The 20861-nt window shown below is 41.9% G+C and overlaps 2 protein-coding genes across 4 annotated transcripts in view; both read right to left on the minus strand.

Moving 5' to 3' along the window:
* The window catches only part of LOC127578505 (dual specificity tyrosine-phosphorylation-regulated kinase 2-like), a 140638-nt gene that overhangs the window by 109940 nt on the left and 9837 nt on the right, over positions 1-20861 (minus strand). The gene's annotated exons all lie outside the window — the stretch shown is intronic.
* dyrk2 (dual-specificity tyrosine-(Y)-phosphorylation regulated kinase 2) lies at positions 13845-20102 on the minus strand. Its single transcript, XM_052030632.1, is given in 3 exon segments — positions 13845-19392; positions 19395-20036; positions 20039-20102. Coding segments are annotated over 3 exon segments (1575 nt in total). The 5' UTR covers positions 20088-20102; the 3' UTR covers positions 13845-18508.

Here is a 20861-nt window from a genome sequence, read left to right on the forward strand (position 1 = left end):
TACCGACATTTTATCCTGCTCTAAGATTTATCTGACCCTTCCCTCCCACATACCCCTCCATTTCTCTATCATTCATGTGTCTATCTAAGAGTCTCTTAAATGTCCTTAATGTATCCGCCCCCACAGCCCCTGCAGTGTGTAAAAAAACTTACCCCTGACGTCCCCCTTATACCTTCCTCCAATCACCGTAAAGTTATGTCCCCTTGTGTTAGCCATTGTCGCCTTGGGAAAAAGCCTCTGACTGTCCACTCAATCTATGCCTCTTTTCATCTTGTACACCTCTATCAAGCCACCTCTCATCCTCCTCTCCAAAGAGAAAAGCCCTAGCTCGCTCAGCCTATCCTCATAAGACATGCTCTCCAGGCAACATCCTGGTAAATCTCCTCTGCACCCTCTCTAAAGCTTCCACATCCTTCCTATAATGAGGCAACATGTAGGCACAATCATAATAAGTCGATGCAAAAAACAAACTGCTTCAGAACTGAGTCAAGCAGCATCTGTGGACGTAAAGGGACGGTTGTAGCGACTCACTGTGCGAGCAAGCGAACCGACTTGGCGGTCGGGTCGCACATCGTCGGAGCAATGAGGCCCAAGGTGGCGCTGGGCCTTCATCTTCCCCGAGTGATGGGGAGAACCCGCGCGCGGGAAAAGTTTGATGACGTAGCGCATATGTCATTTCCGTTTTGGTGGGCGGGAACTGTTCCTCTTAAAAGGCCCACGCAAGGCGGGAAAATAAATCAGTTTTGTTCTGCAACTCATCGACTAGTGTCTTACTCTTGCACCGCGGTAGCAGCTGCTACATTGGTGACCCCGACGGTCCAAGTGGATTTTGGACCCGCACAATGGACAATAATGCAGTAGCCAACGTAGTGGCACTCAAGCTGCCCACCTTTTGGATGCTTCCGCCCCGCGTCTGGTTCGATCAGGCCGAAGCACAATTCCAACTTCGGCAGATCACCTCCGACTCCACATGGTTCTACCACGTGGTCAGCTCCCTGAACCAGGAGACAGCCGCCCAGGTCGGAGACTTTGTCTAGTCTCCTCCAGAGGAAGGCAAGTACCTGGCTTTCAAAGACCTTCTTATTCGGACCTTCGGCCTCTCCCGTCGCGAGTGCACCACCCGCCTGCTTCATCTCAATGGCCTGGGGGACAGATCCCCATCCGCCCTGATGAACCAGATGCTGAGGGACACATGCCCTGCCTGATGTTCGAACAGGCCTTCCTCGAACAACTACCCGACGACATTCACCTGCTGTTGGCCGATGCCGATTTCAGCAACCCATGTGAGGTAGCCGCCCAGGCAGATGTCCTGTGGAAGGCCAAACGCAAGAGCGGGTCGTCTGTCGGTCAAGTTGCCAGACCACGGGCCCAACGCCTACCTAAACCAGTCCCAGCAACCCAGCAACCACCCCAGAAACACAGACGATGACAACGGTGACCAGCTGTGTTTCTACCATCAGAGGTGGGGTGCGGAGGCCCGTCGATGCCACCCACCATGCAAGTTTCAGGGAAACGCCAGGGCTAGCCACCGCTGATGGCTATGGTGGCTGGCCACCAACACAGCCTCCTATTCGTTTTGGACAAGCAGTCCGGGCGTCGTTTCCTCGTCGATACTGGAGCAGAGGTCAGTGTTTTGCCCGACCGGCCGCGACACTCGTAGCAGGCAACAGGGTCCTGCACTCAAAGCTGCAAACAGCACAACAATACGAACTTTCAGTACCCGTACAGTTCAATTACCATTCAGCGACAGCCGTGTTACCTGGAACTTTACCCTTGCCGCCGTCGCCCAGCCACTCCTGGGGGCCGATTTCCTTCGGGCCCACAGCCTGTTAGTCGACCTGCAAGGGAAGCGGCTAGTGCACTACAGAACTTTCCAAACCTATTCCCTGGGAGAAGCCAGCCTACCAGCCCCGCGCCTGGACTCCATTTCCCTGTCTGGCAACGAGTTCACCAAGCTCCTAGCCAAGTTCCCATCGGTTTTGGCACCTCAGTTTACAAATTCGATGCCCAAACACGGGGTGCAGCATCACATCATTACCACAGGGCCACCCCTTCATGCCCGAGCACGACGACTACCTCCAGACAAGTTCCGCCTGGCAAAGGAAGAGTTCCGCCGCATGGAGGAGCTGGGGATTGTTTGCAGGTCAGACAGCCCCTGGGCCCCCCCCCCCGCACATGGGCCCCCAAGCCACCAGCGGGTGGAGACCCTGCGGCGACTACCGCGGGCTGAATGACGCCACCACCCCGGACCGCTACCCCATCCCTCACATCCAGGACTTCGCGGCGAACCTACACAGGGCCCACATCTTCTCCAAGGTGGACCTCGTCCAGGGATACCACCAAATCCTGGTCCACTCTGACGACGTCCCCAAAACTGCGCTCATCACTCCACTCGGCCCCTTCGAATTGCTTTGAATGCCTTTCGGCCTTAAGAACGCTGCGCAGACCTTCCTGCGGCTGATGGACGCAGTAGGCTGCAACCTGGACTTGGTGTTCATTTATTTAGATGACATACTAATCGCCAGCCGTGACTGCCAGGAACACCTTTCCCACCTCCGCCAACTGTACTCCCGTCTCAGTGATTTCGGTCTCACTATCAACCCGGCCAAGTGCCAGTTCAGACTCGACTCTATCGACTTCCTCGGCCACAGAATCACCAGTGAAGGAGCGACACCCCTACCCGCCAAGGTAGACGCTATCCGCCATTTTGCCCGTCCCAACATGGTCAAAGGCCTGCAAGAATTCCTGGGGATGGTCAACTTTTACATCCCTACAGCAGCCCGTATCATGCGCCCTTTGTTCTCAATGACGTCTGGCAAGGGCAAGGACATTGCCTGGAACGACGAGGCTGCGGCTGCCTTCGTTAAGGCCAAGGACGCCCTGGAAGACGCCGCGATGCTGGTACACCCTAGGACAGACGTCCCAACCGCCCTCACAGTGGACACGTCCAACACCGCGGTCGGTGGGGTACTGGAACAACCAATCGAAGGCCGTTGGCAACCCTTGGCATTTTTCAGCAGGCACCTTAGACCACCCGAACTGAAATATAGCGCTTTTGCTCGGGAACTTCTAGCACTGTACCTGGTGGTCCGGCATTTCCGGTATTTTTTAGGAGGCAGGCCTTTCACCGCTTTCACTGACCATAAGCCTTTGTCCTTTGCCTTCTCCAAGGTCTCCGATCCCTGGTCAGCTCGTCAGCAGCGACATTTGTCCTACATTTCCGAATTCACAACGGATATCCAACATGTCTCCGGTAAGAACAATGTCATTGCTGACACGTTTTCCAGACCGACCATCCACAGCCTGTCCCTAGGTGTAGACTACGCAGCCCTGGCTGACGCACAGCAAGCCGACGACGAGCTGCCTAGCTACAGAAACGCAGTCTCGGGCCTGCAGGTCCAAGATTTCTTGGTCGGTCTGTCGTCCCGAAATCAATTTCCCTATCCATCCGCTGTAAATAACACAGTGCCACGAGGTCGATTCGAACAAATACCTTTATTAGCAGTGCACCGCTAGGAGAATTCTCTTCAGCACTCACTAAGAGTCGCTTCCCGAGTTCTCTCAGTACAAAGGGGTAGACAGAGATTTATACAGGTATTGTCACGCACACTTTAATGAGTCAGATGCCAGAGTTCTTGGTTGAGCAGGAAACGGACAAAGGGCTACTGCAGATGGACAAAGAGCAGCCTCACACCACAGGTTCAGCTAATCATTTTGCAATCAGGTGAGACAAAGGCAGGTATCACCTTCATTGTTTGAGACAGCCTTCCCATTTCCCGTTAAGATTGACCATCATCTCTATAGTCAAGCATAATGGGAATCCAATTAAGTTCCAGACACAGCAATTACCACACAGCACCCAGCCCAGGTAAGCAGTGGTGTGGCTGTTCTGGCCTGAAGGACACTTTTTAAATCAGTATTTCGAGCAGCCATAATTCTCATCCGTCTTAAGATATCAATACAGTTATTGTTTATTAATCCTACACCTCCTCAGGTCCAGGTCAGCAGACCCTCCTTTGCAACATCGCAACAGGTCAGCCCCGCCCTATAGTTCCTGCAGCCTGCGGAAACACATTTCGACTCGATACACGGGTTGGCGCACCCGTCCATCAGATCAACAGTCCAAACTGGTCGCCAGCAAGTTCATCTGGGCACAGCCTGCACAAACAGGTTCAGTGAGTGGGCCAGGACTTGTCCACACTGCCAGACATCAAAAATCCAACAGACCAAGGTCCCACCACAGCAGTTCGAGCCTACCCATAGAAGGTTCGAACCACATCCACATTGACCTCGTTGGTCCCCTGCCAGTTTTCAAGAGGAGCCCGGTACCTCCTTACCATCGTGGACTGGTTCACGAGGTGGCCAGAAGCAACCCCTCTATCCGACATCATGACTGGATTCCTGCCCCCGGGCGTTGCTCACAACTTGGATCTCACGTTTTGGTGTTCCGGCCCACATCACTTCAGACAGGGATGCCCAGTTACCTCCAACCTATGGTCTGCATTAGCGAACATACTAGGGACACAGCTGCACACCACCACGGCCTACCACCCTCAATCAAACAGGTTGGTAGAACGTTTCCACCGCCATCTGAAATCAGCCCTGATGGCCCACCTGAAAGGTCCTAACTGGGTCGATGAACTGCCTTTGGTCCCGCTCGGCATACACACTGCCCCAAGGAAGATCTCCATGCTTCATCAGCTGAACTCGTGTACGGTGCGTCCCTGGTCATCCCAGGGGAGTTCATACCTGCCCTTCGGGTGGCAAGAGGAAACAACCCGCGGCAGTCCTGGAAAGACTGTGCGAGAGGCTCAGCAGCTTGGCACCGATTCCCACTTTGCGGCATGGTCAAGCCCCATCCTGTGAGCCCGAGGAACTATGAGACTGTAAGTTCGTTTTCATTCGCAGGGGCACACCCCGGACACCATTGCAACGACCATACGAGGGGCAGTTCCTGGTCATCAGGAATAATGGGTCCAACCTTTAGTTTGGACATTGGGGGTAAGGAAGAAGTCTTCATGACAGACCGCCTCAAACCAGCCCATTTAGATCTACAACAACCAGTCGAGGTTCCAACACCGCGACGCAGAGGCTGACCTCCTGAGCAATGGCTAGCACAGCCCGTGAACCTTGGGGACGGTATCACCGGTTCTGGGGGGGGGGGGGTGGTTGTGTAGTGACTCACCATCCGAGCAAGCGAATCGGCTCGGCGGTCAGGTCGGCGCGTTGTCGGAGCGTGAGGCCCAAGATGGCGCTGGGCCTTCGCCTTCCCCGAGCGACAGGGAGAACCCGCGTGAAAGTTTGATGACGCAGCGCATAGTGTCATTTCCGTTTTCAGTGGGCGGGAACCGTTCCTCTTAAAAAGGCCCACGCAAAGCGGAAAAATAAATCAGTTTTGTTCTGCAAACTCATCTAGCGTCTTACTTTCGTATCGCGGTAGCAGCCGCTACATGGTTGACATTTCAGGTCAAGACCCTGCATCAGGACAAGAGTGTAGATGGAAGCTAGTTAGTACGTACAAGGGAGAGGAAAGGGTGAGACAGATGCTGGTAGGTGATAGGTGGAACCAGATGATGGGGGGAATGATGAGGAGGTGCAGCCACAGATACTGCTTGACCCACTGAGTTCCTCCAGCAGTTTATATTTTCGCTCCAGATTCAGCATCTGCAGTCTCGTCTCTCCATAATGAGGGGATTGGGAGTGGCATGAATACAGCAATGGAAATGTCATCTTCGATTGGGAAGGATAAGCATCTAATTGCTATGTGAAAATCAGCTAATTTTTTGGCCATTAAGGAACTGCAAAAAAATTGCATAAAACATATAACAAGCTCTAAATAGACAAGTGATTGCTGCAGAGGTAGGTGATAGCGCACTAGAACTGCCAAAAGTTGCAGGTGGTGAAAGAGTGCCACAGAGGGAGCAGTCATTACAGAAGAATGAAAAGAAGATGTGCAAGGAAGGTGGGGCAGGTGGTTGCATCAGAATGAGGTTGCTAGAAACTGCAGACAGTGAGTCACCAATCACCGCCGGCAACCCCTCCTCTTCCCGCACAAGCTGCTCTATTACCTCAACCCTTCCCATTACTAATGGACTTAAAACACTCTGATGCTGAATTTATTTGAACTTTAAATTTAACATACAGTATTAGTTGTTCACATTGCGTTGGGGAGAGCAAACATGTTAAGGAATCTAAAGGCAGATTGGTGACCACTCGCAGAACACCTGCTACTTCTCATCTCCATCACAATCCCACTCTGAACTCAATGTTCTTGCCCTTCTACAATAATCCAGTAGAGCTCTGTGTAAAGGAAGGGCAGATGTGCAGGGTGGTAGAATCCTGTTGACGATGGCAGAAATTGTGGAGGATGATCAGGTGAGGTGGAAGGCGAGGACAAAGTTCGTGCTCTCCTTGTTCTGATTGGGAGGAGAGGAAGGTGAGAGCAGAGCAGAAATGCTTGTAATAGAAGTTCCCTGGGTTGAGAGCAATGCCTTGACTTCCAAGTAGACAGTTCTATCCCCACCACCCAACTCCCCTTCCCACAGCACCACCCTATAAAAGCTGCAGTCGATGCAACACCTGCCCTTTACCTCTTCCCTTCCCTCCATTTAGGGACTCAAATAGTTCTTCCAGGTGAACCAGATGTTCACTTACAATTCTTCCAATTTAGTGTGAGCACTGAATGCAGTACAAGGCAATTCCCCTCTATGTTGGAGAAACCAAACCCAGATTGGTTCAGTCCAGAAGGGCAATCCTGAGCTTGTTACTTTAATTCCCCATCCCACCTCTGACCTCACTTTCTTCAGCCTCCTACGTAGCTCTAATGAAGTCTGATGCAAGCTCAAAGAACAAGACCTCATCTTCCGTCTTGGTCACGTTGTTTCATTCAATATTAAGTCTTGGGGCTGCAATTTTGGGTGAGTACCCCCTTTTCCCCTCTTTCTACAGATGTGGATGTACTTTCTGTTTGAATTTGTTGCTTTCTTTCTTTCCTGTCTCTAACCACCATTTTTAAAGTGGTTGCCATATTGACAACTTTGGTTTGCATCCTATCACAGCCATTCCCTGTATTCTTTCCACCTTTCCCCACTTCTGCAAATTAAAATATGCTTGTTTGCTTTTTTTTACCCTACTTCTGTTGAAAGGTCCTTGACCCAAATTGGCAATTCTGTTTCTTGCTCCACAGATGCTGAGGCAATCTGTTGACTGCTTTCAGCATTTTCTGTTTTGTTTGGATTTTCAGCATCCGCAGTGTTTGAGAGTTTTATAAACAAGTGCAGGTAACAACTGGACGAGGCACTAAAAAACTAGTCAAGGCCTTTTGGGTTCAACCAAGGGTGATATAGGAGCCCAACTCACCCATGCAACTGTGTTTCCCAGCGAGCTAGTCCCATCTGCCCATGTTTGGCCCACAGCCCTCTAAAATCTCTCCTATCCATGTACTTATCTAGATGGCTTTTAAATGTTGCTAATATGCCCACCTCTATTTCTGGCAGCTTATTCCAAATACACACCACCCTTTGTGTGAAGAAGCTGCCCCTAATGTCCCTTTTAAATCACTCACCTCTGATCTTAAACCTATCCCCTCTTGCTCTTAGCACCACTCCTTGGGGGGAAAAGAAAACCATGTGCTTTCACCCTGTCTATGCTCCTCATGATCTTGTGTACCTCTATCAGGTCATCCCTCAATCTCCTACAGTCCAGGGAATAAAGTCCTGGTCTACACAATCTCCTCTTGTAACACTGGCCCCCAAGTCCAGGCAACATCCTGGTAAATCTTTTCTGCATCTTTTCTAGTTTAATAACATCTTTCCTGTAATAGGGTGACAAAAACTGATTTTTTTAATAGCTTATCGCCATGGCAACTTTGGCCTTGCTTTAGAGACATTTCCTTTATCCTATGTGTCTCTTCCCTCAATCCCTCTGCAACTTAGAGCTAACATGTTTTCTTCTTTTCAATTACTGACAAAAGATCTTCAAACCTAAACATTAACTCCTTTCCAGAGATGCTGCCTGACCTGCTGAGGGTTTCCAGCATTTTCTATTTTGTATCTAAATTGTGCAGGCTAGAGAAAACTACAATAGTTCATTTTTTAAAAATAATTATGCTTATACAATTACAGTCCTGAGGCAAATGAATGACATTTTTCCTTGGCTAAGTATCAGTGAAAAATACATGTTATAAAACTGGGAATAAAATATTTTGTAAGACCATATCATGAAGTTTATTAGGCTTTTTCTTTGCTTTAAATGAGAGCCTGTGAAACAATAGAGATATTCCAAAGCTTAGTGTAGATTGAAATCTTCATTTAATTTTTGAGAAAATGCCTTTCAAAAAAGTGTTACTCTGCTCAATTAGCTGGAATTAAATTCTATCTAAATGCTATGACAACCAAGTATCACAAAATCTCTGAAACCTTTTTTTAAAAAATAGTAGTTTTTAAAATGTCCCATTTTATTAATTAAGGCAAAGCTCCTTTGATGTTAAGATTTATTTCAAAATCAATTCCTTAGTCAGGGAAAAGATTACAATAAGTTTTGCCCGATGTTTGAATATCATGATCTTAAATATTTCACATGGCTGTAAATGAAGGCCAAGAACTCCTCTTCTGTCACATCACTTTTAAAATGGTGCAAATAGGTTTCTTCCAATAAATTGGTTTATGGCTTCTCCATTCATGTTTTCAATACACTGCAGTTACAATTTGTTAATTGGACAAAAAGAAAACAGATCTTAGTGAATGGAATTAATTGCATTAAAAGAAACTGACACATCCCTGTTCATTTTCAAACTTCAGTCATAAGCTTTTGATAACTATTTAACTGTATTAAAAGATACATTTTTCCCCAGATTACGCAAATACTTGTGGTATCTGGGCGCAATTGCTTTCCATATTATGGCCATGATAATGCCATTATTTCATATTTTAGTATCATGTTTTACTGCCAATAATCTACTAACAGTTATTATTCTAAGTTTTAAGATATCCTTGAATTTTGACAGTGGAAATGGGGATCGTATTTAAATACTTAATTTGATTGGATGAAATAATCTGCTTACAATTTACATAGTGAACTAGTTTTTGGCTATATGAAATACTAAACCTACACTAAAATTTATTTTAGAGAGCTTCTTGCAAATTTATGGAGGTCTTAATCAGAAACCATGTTTGTGCGAGAGACAGCACCATTACTGCTGAAATTCAACAGCATACCCATGCACATCTGGAGACTGAACCACACTAATGACCATCAAAACATGCAAATACTCAGCCTGCAGAGGCCCTGATAAATCTCGTCACGCTACCACGATATGCTGCAGATCACAGTAACTCACCAGTTATTTAAAAGTCTACAAACCAACAATGTTCAAAATTAAAGGAATGAAGAAAAGATGTCCATCTAGCCAAGTTAAAGTGGCTTTCTTAGGGGATTGAAGGAAGACTGGATCCAAGATGGAATCGTTATCTTCTGACACCACAGTACATAACCTCACAAACTAAGAGCAACTGGTTAGTAAGTGTAAGGTAAGCATATATACTGTAGCATATTAAACATTAGTCATAATATTAAAATATTAAATATTAAAAATACCTTTGTTCTGTTGGAAAATCATCGCACTAAAATAACCAAAAAATTGCTTAGAAATGAAAATACTAAATGCTACAATACTTTAAACAGAAGTAGAACCTGCAAATAAATCTTATTGTGTAATGGTGACTCTGACCAATTTTAGATGCATCACAGCTTGGTTTGGAAACTGCTCTGCCTCAGACCACAAGGAGTTGTGAACGCAGCCACGTCCATCACGCAAACCAGCCTCCCCTCCATTAACTCCATATATACTTTCCGCTGCTTCAGAAAAAGGGGCCAACGTAAGCAAGGACCCCTTCCACCCTGGTCACTCTCTCTTCTCCTCCTTCCCATCAGGCAGAAGGTACAAAATCTTGACAGCACATACTTGAAAGCTTGAGGCTCAAGAACAGCTTCCATCCTGCTATTATCGATACATTGAAAAGCTTGTCTCTCACTGCTCACAAAAAGCTTTTCATTGTATCTCAGTACATGTGATAATAATAAACCATATTCAATTTTGGAGACGTGCAGGTTTGGACTTTCTAGCTAAAAGAGGACATACATGCCGAGAAGTTCGTGTAAAATGAATTCATTAGATTGACTCTTGGGATGAGAAAGTAGTCCCATGAAGTGAGATTGAACAAAACTGGCTGAACCTCACTGGAGTTAGAAGAATGAGAGGTGAACATATTGAAGCATGCAACTGTTGAGCTGGATAGACGCTGATATGTTATTTCCTCCAGGTGAAGATTGTAGAACTAGGAGATGTAATCTTGGAACTAGTTCTTGTTATTTCGGACTGAAGAGGATAAATTTACTAAGGGCTGTGGACACTCAGTTGTTAAGCGCACACTAGGCTGAGATTGATGGATTTTTGGACACTAACAGAATCAAGGGATATAGGGATAGGGAGTAAAATGGATTTAAGGCACAGAGTCAGCCCTGATCTTAATGAATGGTGGACTGGGCTCATATGCCTTACTCCTCTCCATTTCTCATATTCCTTCAATAGTCTTCTTCAGCAGTCTTTTAGGATTGAAGATGACTTGCTTCTACTCTAAAACCAGAGTGGAAACTTCAGACTCTGCCACCAGAGTTCATGGCTGCTGGATGGGGCAGGCGGATGGGAGATTATGTACTCATACTATCACTTACACCAGGCTTCCGAGTGCTCCTGTCAAATGAACAAGGTTCTCAATGTCAACCTGAATGCTTCTCCTTCATTTAGAACAATCACAGGCAAGGGATTTCCATGAGTCAATGGTACATTGTACTTTTTCCAGTTAGGTTTAAGGTTTGAGAACATTCTTGAATTGTTTCCTTTGTTCACCTTGTAATTTCTTGCTAAGACCTATAGCAGAGGATGGTGTTCCAAAGGGGGGGGTAGGTCAGTAAAGGCATCTTGTTTGCTTAAGTGCAAGGCGCATTTTCTTATGTACTTCAGCGAACAGGAGATGACATGGTGAGTTTCAGTCTCAAAGGGTCCACAGGCGTTGTCTGCCTTATCTGGCTCAATGACTGAAGTTGGAGGGACTTTGTTTGGACTAGAGGCAACATGAATTGAATAGTTTTCCCTTTGTCTCTGTGGATAGTCTTTTTTTGAATATGGTCATGATTAGTAACCTACCCAATTATGGGTTCTTGCAGGAAAGAGGTAAAATTAAGCTAACAGTTAAGAGCTTCTCAAACCAAATATTGTAACATTCTTATGAAAACTAACGAACCACATGAATCTACTTGGAATGCATCAATTTAATAATAAACAGAACCTTTTAATAAAAAAAGTACACAACTTGTATTTTTTAAAATCCTGTTAAATGTATAGTGCATTTACATTTATGCAACCAATACGACATAGATCAACTTAAATCTGCTGAGGGTCCATTGTTATGTTCTATGACAGAATAGAAAATAATCTGGGCCAGATTTGCACAGGAAGTTCCAAAATAACTTTTAAATTCTCAAGGTCTTACTGTCAAGACTTTGCCACATTTGTACAAGCTACCACACAGTTCAGATGGGAACATATAACCCAAGACTCTTACAAATTCTATAAATGTGCAGTGGAGAGCATCCTGACTGGTGGCATCACAGCCTGGTATGGAGGCTCCAATGCACAGGGTCGAAAGTGGCTACAGAGAGTTGTAGACTCAGCCAGCTCTATCACAGGCACAACCCTCCCACCATCGAGGACATCTTCAAGAGGTGGTGCCTCAGGAAGGCAGCATCTATCATTAAGGACCCTCACCATCAGGGACATGCCCTCTTCTCATTACTACCATCAGGGAGGAGGTACAGGAGCCTGAAGACCCAAACTCAACAATTCAGGAACAGCTTCTTCCCTTGCATCAGATTTCTGAAATGATCCTCACTGCTGCTTTTTTTCTTGCACCATTTATGTTTATCATTTATAGATTTTTAGGTCTTTGCACTGTACTGCTGCCACAAAACAACAAATTTCACAGCATATGTCAGTGATAATAAATCTGATTCTGATGTTTTATTTCACCAAATGTAAAATTAGCAGTATTTTTACAAACTTGGACACCCATATTTTGTTCAATATATCATCAGCAGGTGTCCTCAAGTAAAGAGTCAACAGATGTTCCACCAGCTGTGAAAATCTGATTATAATCTTCTCATAAATGGAGCAACTTACTATTGCGTCCCAGTGCATACATCATCCTGAAGGAAGCACGTGCACAAGGTTAACATTGTTGGAGGGTTACAAATCCATTAGTGCAATTCCATTTATTTGAGAATTAGTTTTGGAATCATTATCAAAGTTATAGCTACCCTGAAGCTTCTCAGTTTTCATTTCGGATATTTTAAAAGGTACATTTCCACACAAATGTATTCCAAACCTTGATTCATTAATAACCCATCACCATTGTGAAAACAACATGCACATGGATCTTCAAATAAGATTTATAAAATTACTTCCTTATAAATAAAGAGGATTAAAGATAACACTTTATTTCATAATTGTGCTGTCATTTTGCACGTCAATTCAGAAACTGAAGAATCTTGTAAATAATTTAGAAGTTTAAATATCAAATTTTGTCAAACATTGTCATATATTGGTGGATGCAAACCTTTCACTACAATCAAAACTTATGACATTGCATTAAATAGACCATAATAAAATCAAATAAATGGCTCTTGAAGCCTGCTCTGGCATTCAATAAGATCCACGGCTTATCTTGACTTCAACTTCATCTTCTCACACAAGCGTTCAATTTACTTATGTCCAAATTCTATCAGTCTTGAATATACACAAAGACTAAGCAGCCACAGCCCTCTAGCTACACAATCCTTTGAGTAAAGAAGCATCTCAACTCAGCTTTATATGATCAATCCCTCTTTCAGAGACTATGACTTCTATGGTCAGGGGGAAATAGCCTCGCAACATCTCCACTGTCAAGAATTTTGCATTTTTTTTTCTTAGTCATTCACAGATAATGTATGTCCTTGCACAAGCTACCATTTATTGCCCATCTCCACTTACCCTTGAACTGAATAACCTGCAAAGCCATTTCAAAAGGGCAATTCGGAGTCAACCACACATAGGCTGTACCAGGTAAGAGCAGATTTCCTTTGCTTTGTCACCATTAATGATGCTAATTCCAGACATATTTAAATTTCCTACACATGGTGGGATTTGAACTCATGACTCTGGGTCACAAGTCTAATCAACATAATATCTAAGCTATCATCCTCCAAATTTCAACAGAATCACCTCTAATATGTTTTAAGAAACTTTACAATGCAGTCAACTTAGTTTTACTAAGTACGTCCCTCACCCTTTAGGCTTCATGTTAACTTCAGACAAAGCTACATTCTCCTGCTAGAAGGACTCTGTAATCACTGCAGCCCATCCTGTGAAACAGTTGGTGAATGGCAAGTTAGCGTTTTGTCACCTCAACACTTTCTTACAATAATTTCCGATTAAATTCCATGCACCAGTTTCAGAACTAAATTAGATCAAGTGTGGTAAGAATGCAGTGGAATTAGTCATATCAATATAAATAGCATTTCTGAAGATTGTGGCTATCTGGATTAATAACATTCCTTAAAATCCCATAAGGGTTTTAAAACAAAGTCAACAAATATACTTCTGCATATATTCCTTTTTTCTTATGCAAGGAAAACATTACAAAGCAATTTCTAAACAGATAGTTTTTGATTGAAAAAAATCATACGTGAAACCAGAATTTTAAAAAAACAACATACAATATTTCTTATAAACTGACATAAAATTTATTTTGAAATGAATTTTGGGCCACAATAATTTTAACCAAATATTCACTAAAAAAAGTCATACTTCTGTCATCAGCTGTACAATACATACAGTATCATAAAACTGGCCACTGGGCCCCACTAAAACACATCAAGTGGCAACAGCATTTCACAAGATATTACATACATATATACAAACTTAACATTCAAAAATTCAACATATGTACAATAGGCAACTGCAGCATATTAGAAACACACATCTAACTTAGTGCTCATTTGAAAATTAACTTCTGCAATTGCTCTGTTAAAGCAATTGTAGCTGAGCAAAGAAACCAGAATACTAAAAGTCCTCTGTAACAGAAATTCACATTTTAGCAGAACTCTGCTCAAGTGCTATGAACAAAAATCATTACAAGTGTCAAAGTGTCAGGTTGGGCAATACTGCAAATCAGAACATGTTAAACCTTCGTTTTAAAAAAGTCAGACTTCTGTGCTGCAGTTATATATTCAGTTTTGTGGAACACAGCATTTATTTTTATATTTGAAAAATGTTATACGGACTTCACTTGAAACCACCACAACGTTTAAAAAAAAATTAAAAATTTTCAGTTTCATCCAAAGCTAGAAGTTAACAAATGGAGGCTTTGAGATTTCACAGAGTTAGTCATGGCGCATTATCACAGGGCAATTGAACTGGCCTCAGATGGGAATTTTCTGGCCACATATACAGCTGGATATGTGAAAAGGAATGCACTTTGGTACACATCAAATAATTGGGTTTTTCTTTAATTACTAGAAAACCTTTGAGGTAAATGTAAAAAATTGTTATCACCTCCTGTATTAAGTATTTTCTTGGAAGCCATTTGTACTGTTGACAAAATTCAAGGATCCAACTGGACAATCAAAATGCACTTCAGTATATAGAGTATTTCCACTTTATTATTAAAACAAAGACATCTTGATACATAGAGCAGTTGCAAATAGAAAATTAGCTGCAGCCATTCATTCACTTTACAAACTGTGTACGCTGACTACAGCACAGTCAAATGGATAATAAATATTTGATAGATATAAAGGAAGTGCTGGAAATACTCAACAGGTCAGACAGTTGTTTTTATTTAGAGCTTCCAGCTTTGTGGGATTTTGCTTTCCTAGTTAACACAAATGTTTGTCTATTTGGGACTAGATGAAGACTTCAATCTTAATCTCAAAACAGGACACTAGGAATCTGCAATGCTGAAAGGGACCAGAATCCAGACAGCAGATGGACATTTTCCTTTTGAACATTTATGTTTAGTGTAGTTCAGTAAACTAAACTTCCCCTTTAGATAATCAGTTAGTTTTATTCATCTAATTCTAATATCTCAAGAAACCAAATTTCCTTTTTAGGAATGGGGATTGCACCAAATTTTGTTTGGAATATTTGTCAATATTTAGTTCATGTTACTTTACACAACAAAACATACATAAAGGAGAACGTTGATTATTCATTTCTGAAAGTACTCTGACGATCACTAAATTTCCCAAATTAAAAATGTTTTAATTGACTTTAACTAACTATTTTTAAATAATGATGGGTACCCACTTCCCACCCAAAACCTCAATTTTCACTAATATTCTCCCTAAAAATGTTGACTACTTATTGGACTGCAGTTTCATGAACCTAGCCCAAGTACTCAAGCTTCATTAGGTGACCTTGAATCCATAGTGTCACCAGACTGAATGGCTCACTTTCAATTACAACCAGTATCAGAAACCCCACCAGCCATAATCAAAGATAGAAACCGGTAACAGAATCCCAACATCACTCTCGAATGCTTTTTTTCCCCCCAGATTTTAGTTACAGTCTCCTTTTATACAAAATGCTGTAAAAGGGACATCTTAAAAAGACCATTAGAACATTTAAATATCACATCAAAATCTGTCACTGTTAATTTGGTTGCAGCTTTTCTTGCACAGCTTAGGAAGTGAATCTAAATCTTGAGATTTCTTTTAGTGTTATTCAAATCTTCGACACTTTAGGGTTGAATGAATTTATTTAAAGTGAACATTCATTTCTTTTCAGACCATCCAAAAAAATGTCGCCAATTAGCTGTATAAACTACTACATTACTAGTGTATCCATCATCAAAGAATAATCAATTGCTTGTAAAACCCCACAACATGGCACTGATAACAAAAGGCACACTGTTAATACTAAGGGCACAAGTTGCCCATTGTGAGAAAAAATGTTTTACATGCCCATATCATTTTAAACTGTACTGTTTGTTTTTGTGTGGTGAAGCAACCGTAATGGTTCTGAACAATGATGCGCAGAGAAGCTTCTATTCACATTATAACCTGAGACCTCATGACACCAAATTGTTATCAAGTTAGAACATGTACCATGGGTATCTTCAAACAAGCCACCTACAAGATTTAATTGGTGGCTAAAATTAGCTAAAACTAATATAGCCTTCTGAGCCATAACTATACAGTACTAATCAATCTACACTAAGTGGAGCCAAAACATACAATTCTCTTAAATAAACAAATGGACTGTGATTACTAGTAATGGTTAATTACAACATGTGCAACAGAAGTAAAGCTTTGATTGGAGATATTTTTCAACAAGTGAGCACATATAGAATTGCTCAAAATAACTTTCAGGCCAATTCAAATACAAAAATATCTTTCTGGTAAATGTATAAACCCAATGCACAATAACAATTGTTGTAGTGGTATTTCAGTGATACTGTAAAGTTAAAACATAATTAAAAATATTACAAAGCATAAAAATACTACAAAAGGATAGTCTGTTATCTCAAATATTGCACCAAGATGAAAATGCAATATACATTGAAATACACTGATCAGATTTAATTTTTTTCTAACAGTGAAGGTTTATTGGCTTAAACCCAAGTGCTACAAAGTTTCAATTTGTATCACTAACTTTCATTTATCTCCCTTGAAAACATACAAAATCTTCCCAGAGATAGGATGGCTGTCAAAAACATTTGAAGATCAACTGCTTGACGATGTAGGGTCTAAATCCAAATGCATATTTTTGTTTTGAAGATACTTGGCATAAATTGTAGTATGCTTTATACCAGCCTAACTGGGGACCATGCTTTGAATATTAGGTCTTTCAGGTAAAAGTAGTTCAAATTTAGTTTGTATATTATTTCACATCTTATGATCAATCCCAGCTCATTCACACAAGATAAAGATATTCTACCTTTTGATTTAAAAGAAACTTAACACAGCGGCCTGGAATTTGTGATAAGTAATAATGATTAGGCTGTCAGCGCCTACAGTTTTAACAGAAAATCTGTACAACTTCTGGCATATACAGATGTAGAGGTGAAAGTGGAAACTTGGAATTGGTGATCAAACTCCCTATCATTATTTACTTAAATTAGTAAACTGACGAGAACTTTAGATATTTCTGAACTATTTGTGAGGGAAAAAATACTGAAAATGTTACACTTTGCTGCAAAGAAGTATGATTAAGATTTTAACGGTGTACTAAGCAATAATTACTGTTTAACCACCTCACTGGAAATAGTTTTTTTTCCCCAATTTTCATTCCTTCATATTTCAAATGCCATGTTTTTAAAATAGATATGTTAAAATCATTTGATATTTCAGGTATGCCCTCAACCATACCAATTTTTATTTCATTCATCTTAAAAGCTTTCAAATGTTTGTTAAAATTATTTCCTAGTTTGCCACCAGTGAAGATTCTTCAAAGGTCATCCTAGCCTGTTTGATGGCCATGCTGCCAACAGCAAATGTGGTTATGATAAAAGAAATACATGTTGGAGATCATTAGGTTTTTTTGTATAGTTTCTTATATCCCACCTTTCCACATATGCCCCCCACCACCACTGTGGCCTCACCACTGAGAACAAAATCTAAGACATTACAATTACTCACCAAAACGTCCACTTGAACAAATTCCTGTCATACAACTTACTCCTATTGCTTCCATTTTTGACAGCTGGATCTGAACAGAGCTATTTTCATTAGAAGGACAGATACAGGAGATAATGAGGTCTATAAACTTTCTTAAACATTCTGACATATTTCAGCTCATTTTAAAATTAGTTTCGAAATAAAGACAAGTTGCCAATCAACCTCAAATCTAGATTAAAAACATTTATAAACAGATACATTTTCCAAGTTATTAGCTTTGTTAGAACAACTAAACAGATACAATGGTGGCACAAGGAGGACATTAACAATAGGAATAATGAGAAACTAAAAACTATGTCCCAAATTAGAGGGCTTCATCATAGATTTTCCAAAAAGAGTTGCTTTAAAATAAAAAGTAAATGCACTTCATCCTTGATTAGCAGGAGTCACTGTCAAGAATAAAATTCCTAATCAATAGTGATATATAATCTGTCATTAATTTGTCATATTAAATGAATGGTGACATCTTTTGACAACTTTAAGTGTTACACAATCTGACCTACATATTCATATGCCCAGAACGAAAAGGCATTTAACCTCACATGAAAACCACCTTCCAATAATGCATGGTCCCCAGCAATCAGTAAAATTATTTTCCTAGTTCTTAACAAATGGTGCTTAAGTTCCAATATTGAATAATTACAAAGTTCTAAAAAATATATAAAAGTTCAATTGAATAAGGCTCAGAGATTCAGTGAAAGGTTTCCCTCGCATCTCTGGTATAAACTTATTCAACTCAGCTAACCAACTTGGGCAAAACTGTTCGTGTTTGAATATTTCCATTGGCATCAGTTATCTGTGCCAAATTAGTTCTTAGCTTTGAGGTTGAGCCTGAAGTTGGAGGCAATTTAGAAATTGATGTAATAGCACCACTGCTTTCTGTCGCTCTCTTTGTTGAAGCTTTCTCACCAGCTGGAGGCTTTGGTAAGCGTCTCCGGAGCCAAGGGTGTCGCAGTGCCTGGCTGGGTGTCATACGCAACGTAGGATCCCATTCCAAGCACTGTTTCAGAAAGTCCAGAAAGAGAGGATCATCACATCCTTTCAGGGCCGTGACCCAATCCTTGCTCCCTGGGGGGCCACGAAGCTTTCCTCTTCGTGACCGTCCTCCATTAAGAACCACTGACCCATCTGGCAAAGTAGTAACAGTGCAATAACGGGGATAACCTTTTGAACTCACAAAATTTTTTGGCTCGTTTTGACTGATCTAAAACTTCTGAGGTGCAGTACCCAGCAACTCAATCATGCAAGCAAGCTGGTCCCCTTCATCTTCTCCAGGCAACAGTGGGTAACCCGTCAATAGTTCAGCCAGAATGCAACCCAAACTCCACATGTCTATAGGCATCCCATAGCGAGCTCCAAGGATCACTTCAGGTGCACGGTAAAATCTTGACTGTATGTAAGTGTACACACGTTGGTGTTCGTAACAACTAGAACCAAAATCTATAACTTTAATCCCACTTCGCCCCTGCTGCTTCAGCAGAATATTCTCCGGTTTAAGGTCACAATGAATAATTCTATTCTTGTGTAAAGCATCCAAGCACAGCAAAATTGATTGCGCAAACTTGCGAACCAATGGCAGACTGAAGCCTTGAAATTTATTCTTTTTAATCAGCTCATAAGATTCATGCTCAGCAGTTCAAATGTCATGCAAATGTGGTTGCGGAATGTGAAGTTTTCCAGCATGTGGATGACATTCATAGTCTGATCTTTGTCTTGTTTCTTCAGGTGCTCGAGAATCCGTATCTCTTCAGCAGCCTGTCGATGGAATCGTTTCTCATTCCTCACCATTTTCAGGGCTATATGCTGGTGCTGTTTGTGATCATAAGCTTTCACAACCTGACCAAAGCTCCCTTTTCCAATTACTTTCAAAACTTCATATCTATAGGTGATGTGATCATGAGGTACATGGATATAAGAGCCCTGGTCATCATCATAGCCACCATTATTTGAGCCACCAACCACACCTTGCCGTTTCTTTGCATTTGGACCAACAAAGTAGATTTCAGGATAGTTGAATATCTCATGGTGTTCAAATGCTGACAGTTTGTGCATATACTGCTTCATGGCTTGCTCTGGTGTCATGACAGTAGATTTCACTTTTGAATTACAATCTGTTGACTTTACTGAAGCAGAGCTTCCCTGCCGCCTGTGTGAACCCTCCAGCTGCTTGTCCTGAACCACTGGTAATGACGTTTTACCAACTGCAGTAAGTCCATTTGTTGGAGTGGTCAAAATAGTCCTTTTGTTGCTGCTGTCTTCAAAAGTTGTTGTACCTGGATCTGGCCATGGCTTCCAATGTGTAGGTGGTCATTCATTATGTGTTTGCTACCTCCCAATCTAAAAAAAAAAGTCACAGGAGATTTGGTTGGGGAAGAAAGGAAAATACTTTACATCATGATAGACAATTAAGTAAACAAAAAAAACTAAAGCATGTTCTTTTTGAATTAAACATACACACAGATGGAATCTCTGTATGCTATATTTCAAGTTCTACTTTCTTCCTCCTTACAGTTAATATTCTGTATGTATGCAAGACAAGCAACTTTGTATGACTTCAAGTGATTGATTACCAAAGTACAACATGGACTTAAGAGAACCAGGAGTCAGTCATCTGGTCCCTCAGGACCTACTCAGCCATTCACTATGATCATGGCTGTTCCATTATCTTTTTTAATCAATTGATTCCCTTAATATCTAAAATTCTCTGTTTTTGAATATATTCAGTGACCAAGCCTCCATAACCATCTTGGGTAGACAATTCCAAAGATTCATTAACCTACCATTAAAGAAATTTCTCCTCATCTTTATCTTCAATGACTGACCAGTTACTTTGAGAATCTGACTAGTGGTTCTAAACAACCCTAAGAACTCTGAACATTTCAATGAGATCATCTCTCATTCTTCCAAATACACACTGGAACATAGGCCTAATTTGTATAATCAAACCTGCCATTCCAGGAATCAACCTGTTGAACATTTTTGTTGTACATGCTCCATTTTAAGTATACCCTACAATATCCAGATGCAGTCTCACTAGGGTCAAATATAATTGGAGCGAAACATCTCAGCTCTTGTACTCAAATCCTCTT

Source organism: Pristis pectinata, chromosome 15, assembly GCF_009764475.1.
Source record: "Pristis pectinata isolate sPriPec2 chromosome 15, sPriPec2.1.pri, whole genome shotgun sequence".
In the NCBI taxonomy this organism is placed as follows: Eukaryota; Metazoa; Chordata; class Chondrichthyes; order Rhinopristiformes; family Pristidae; genus Pristis; species Pristis pectinata.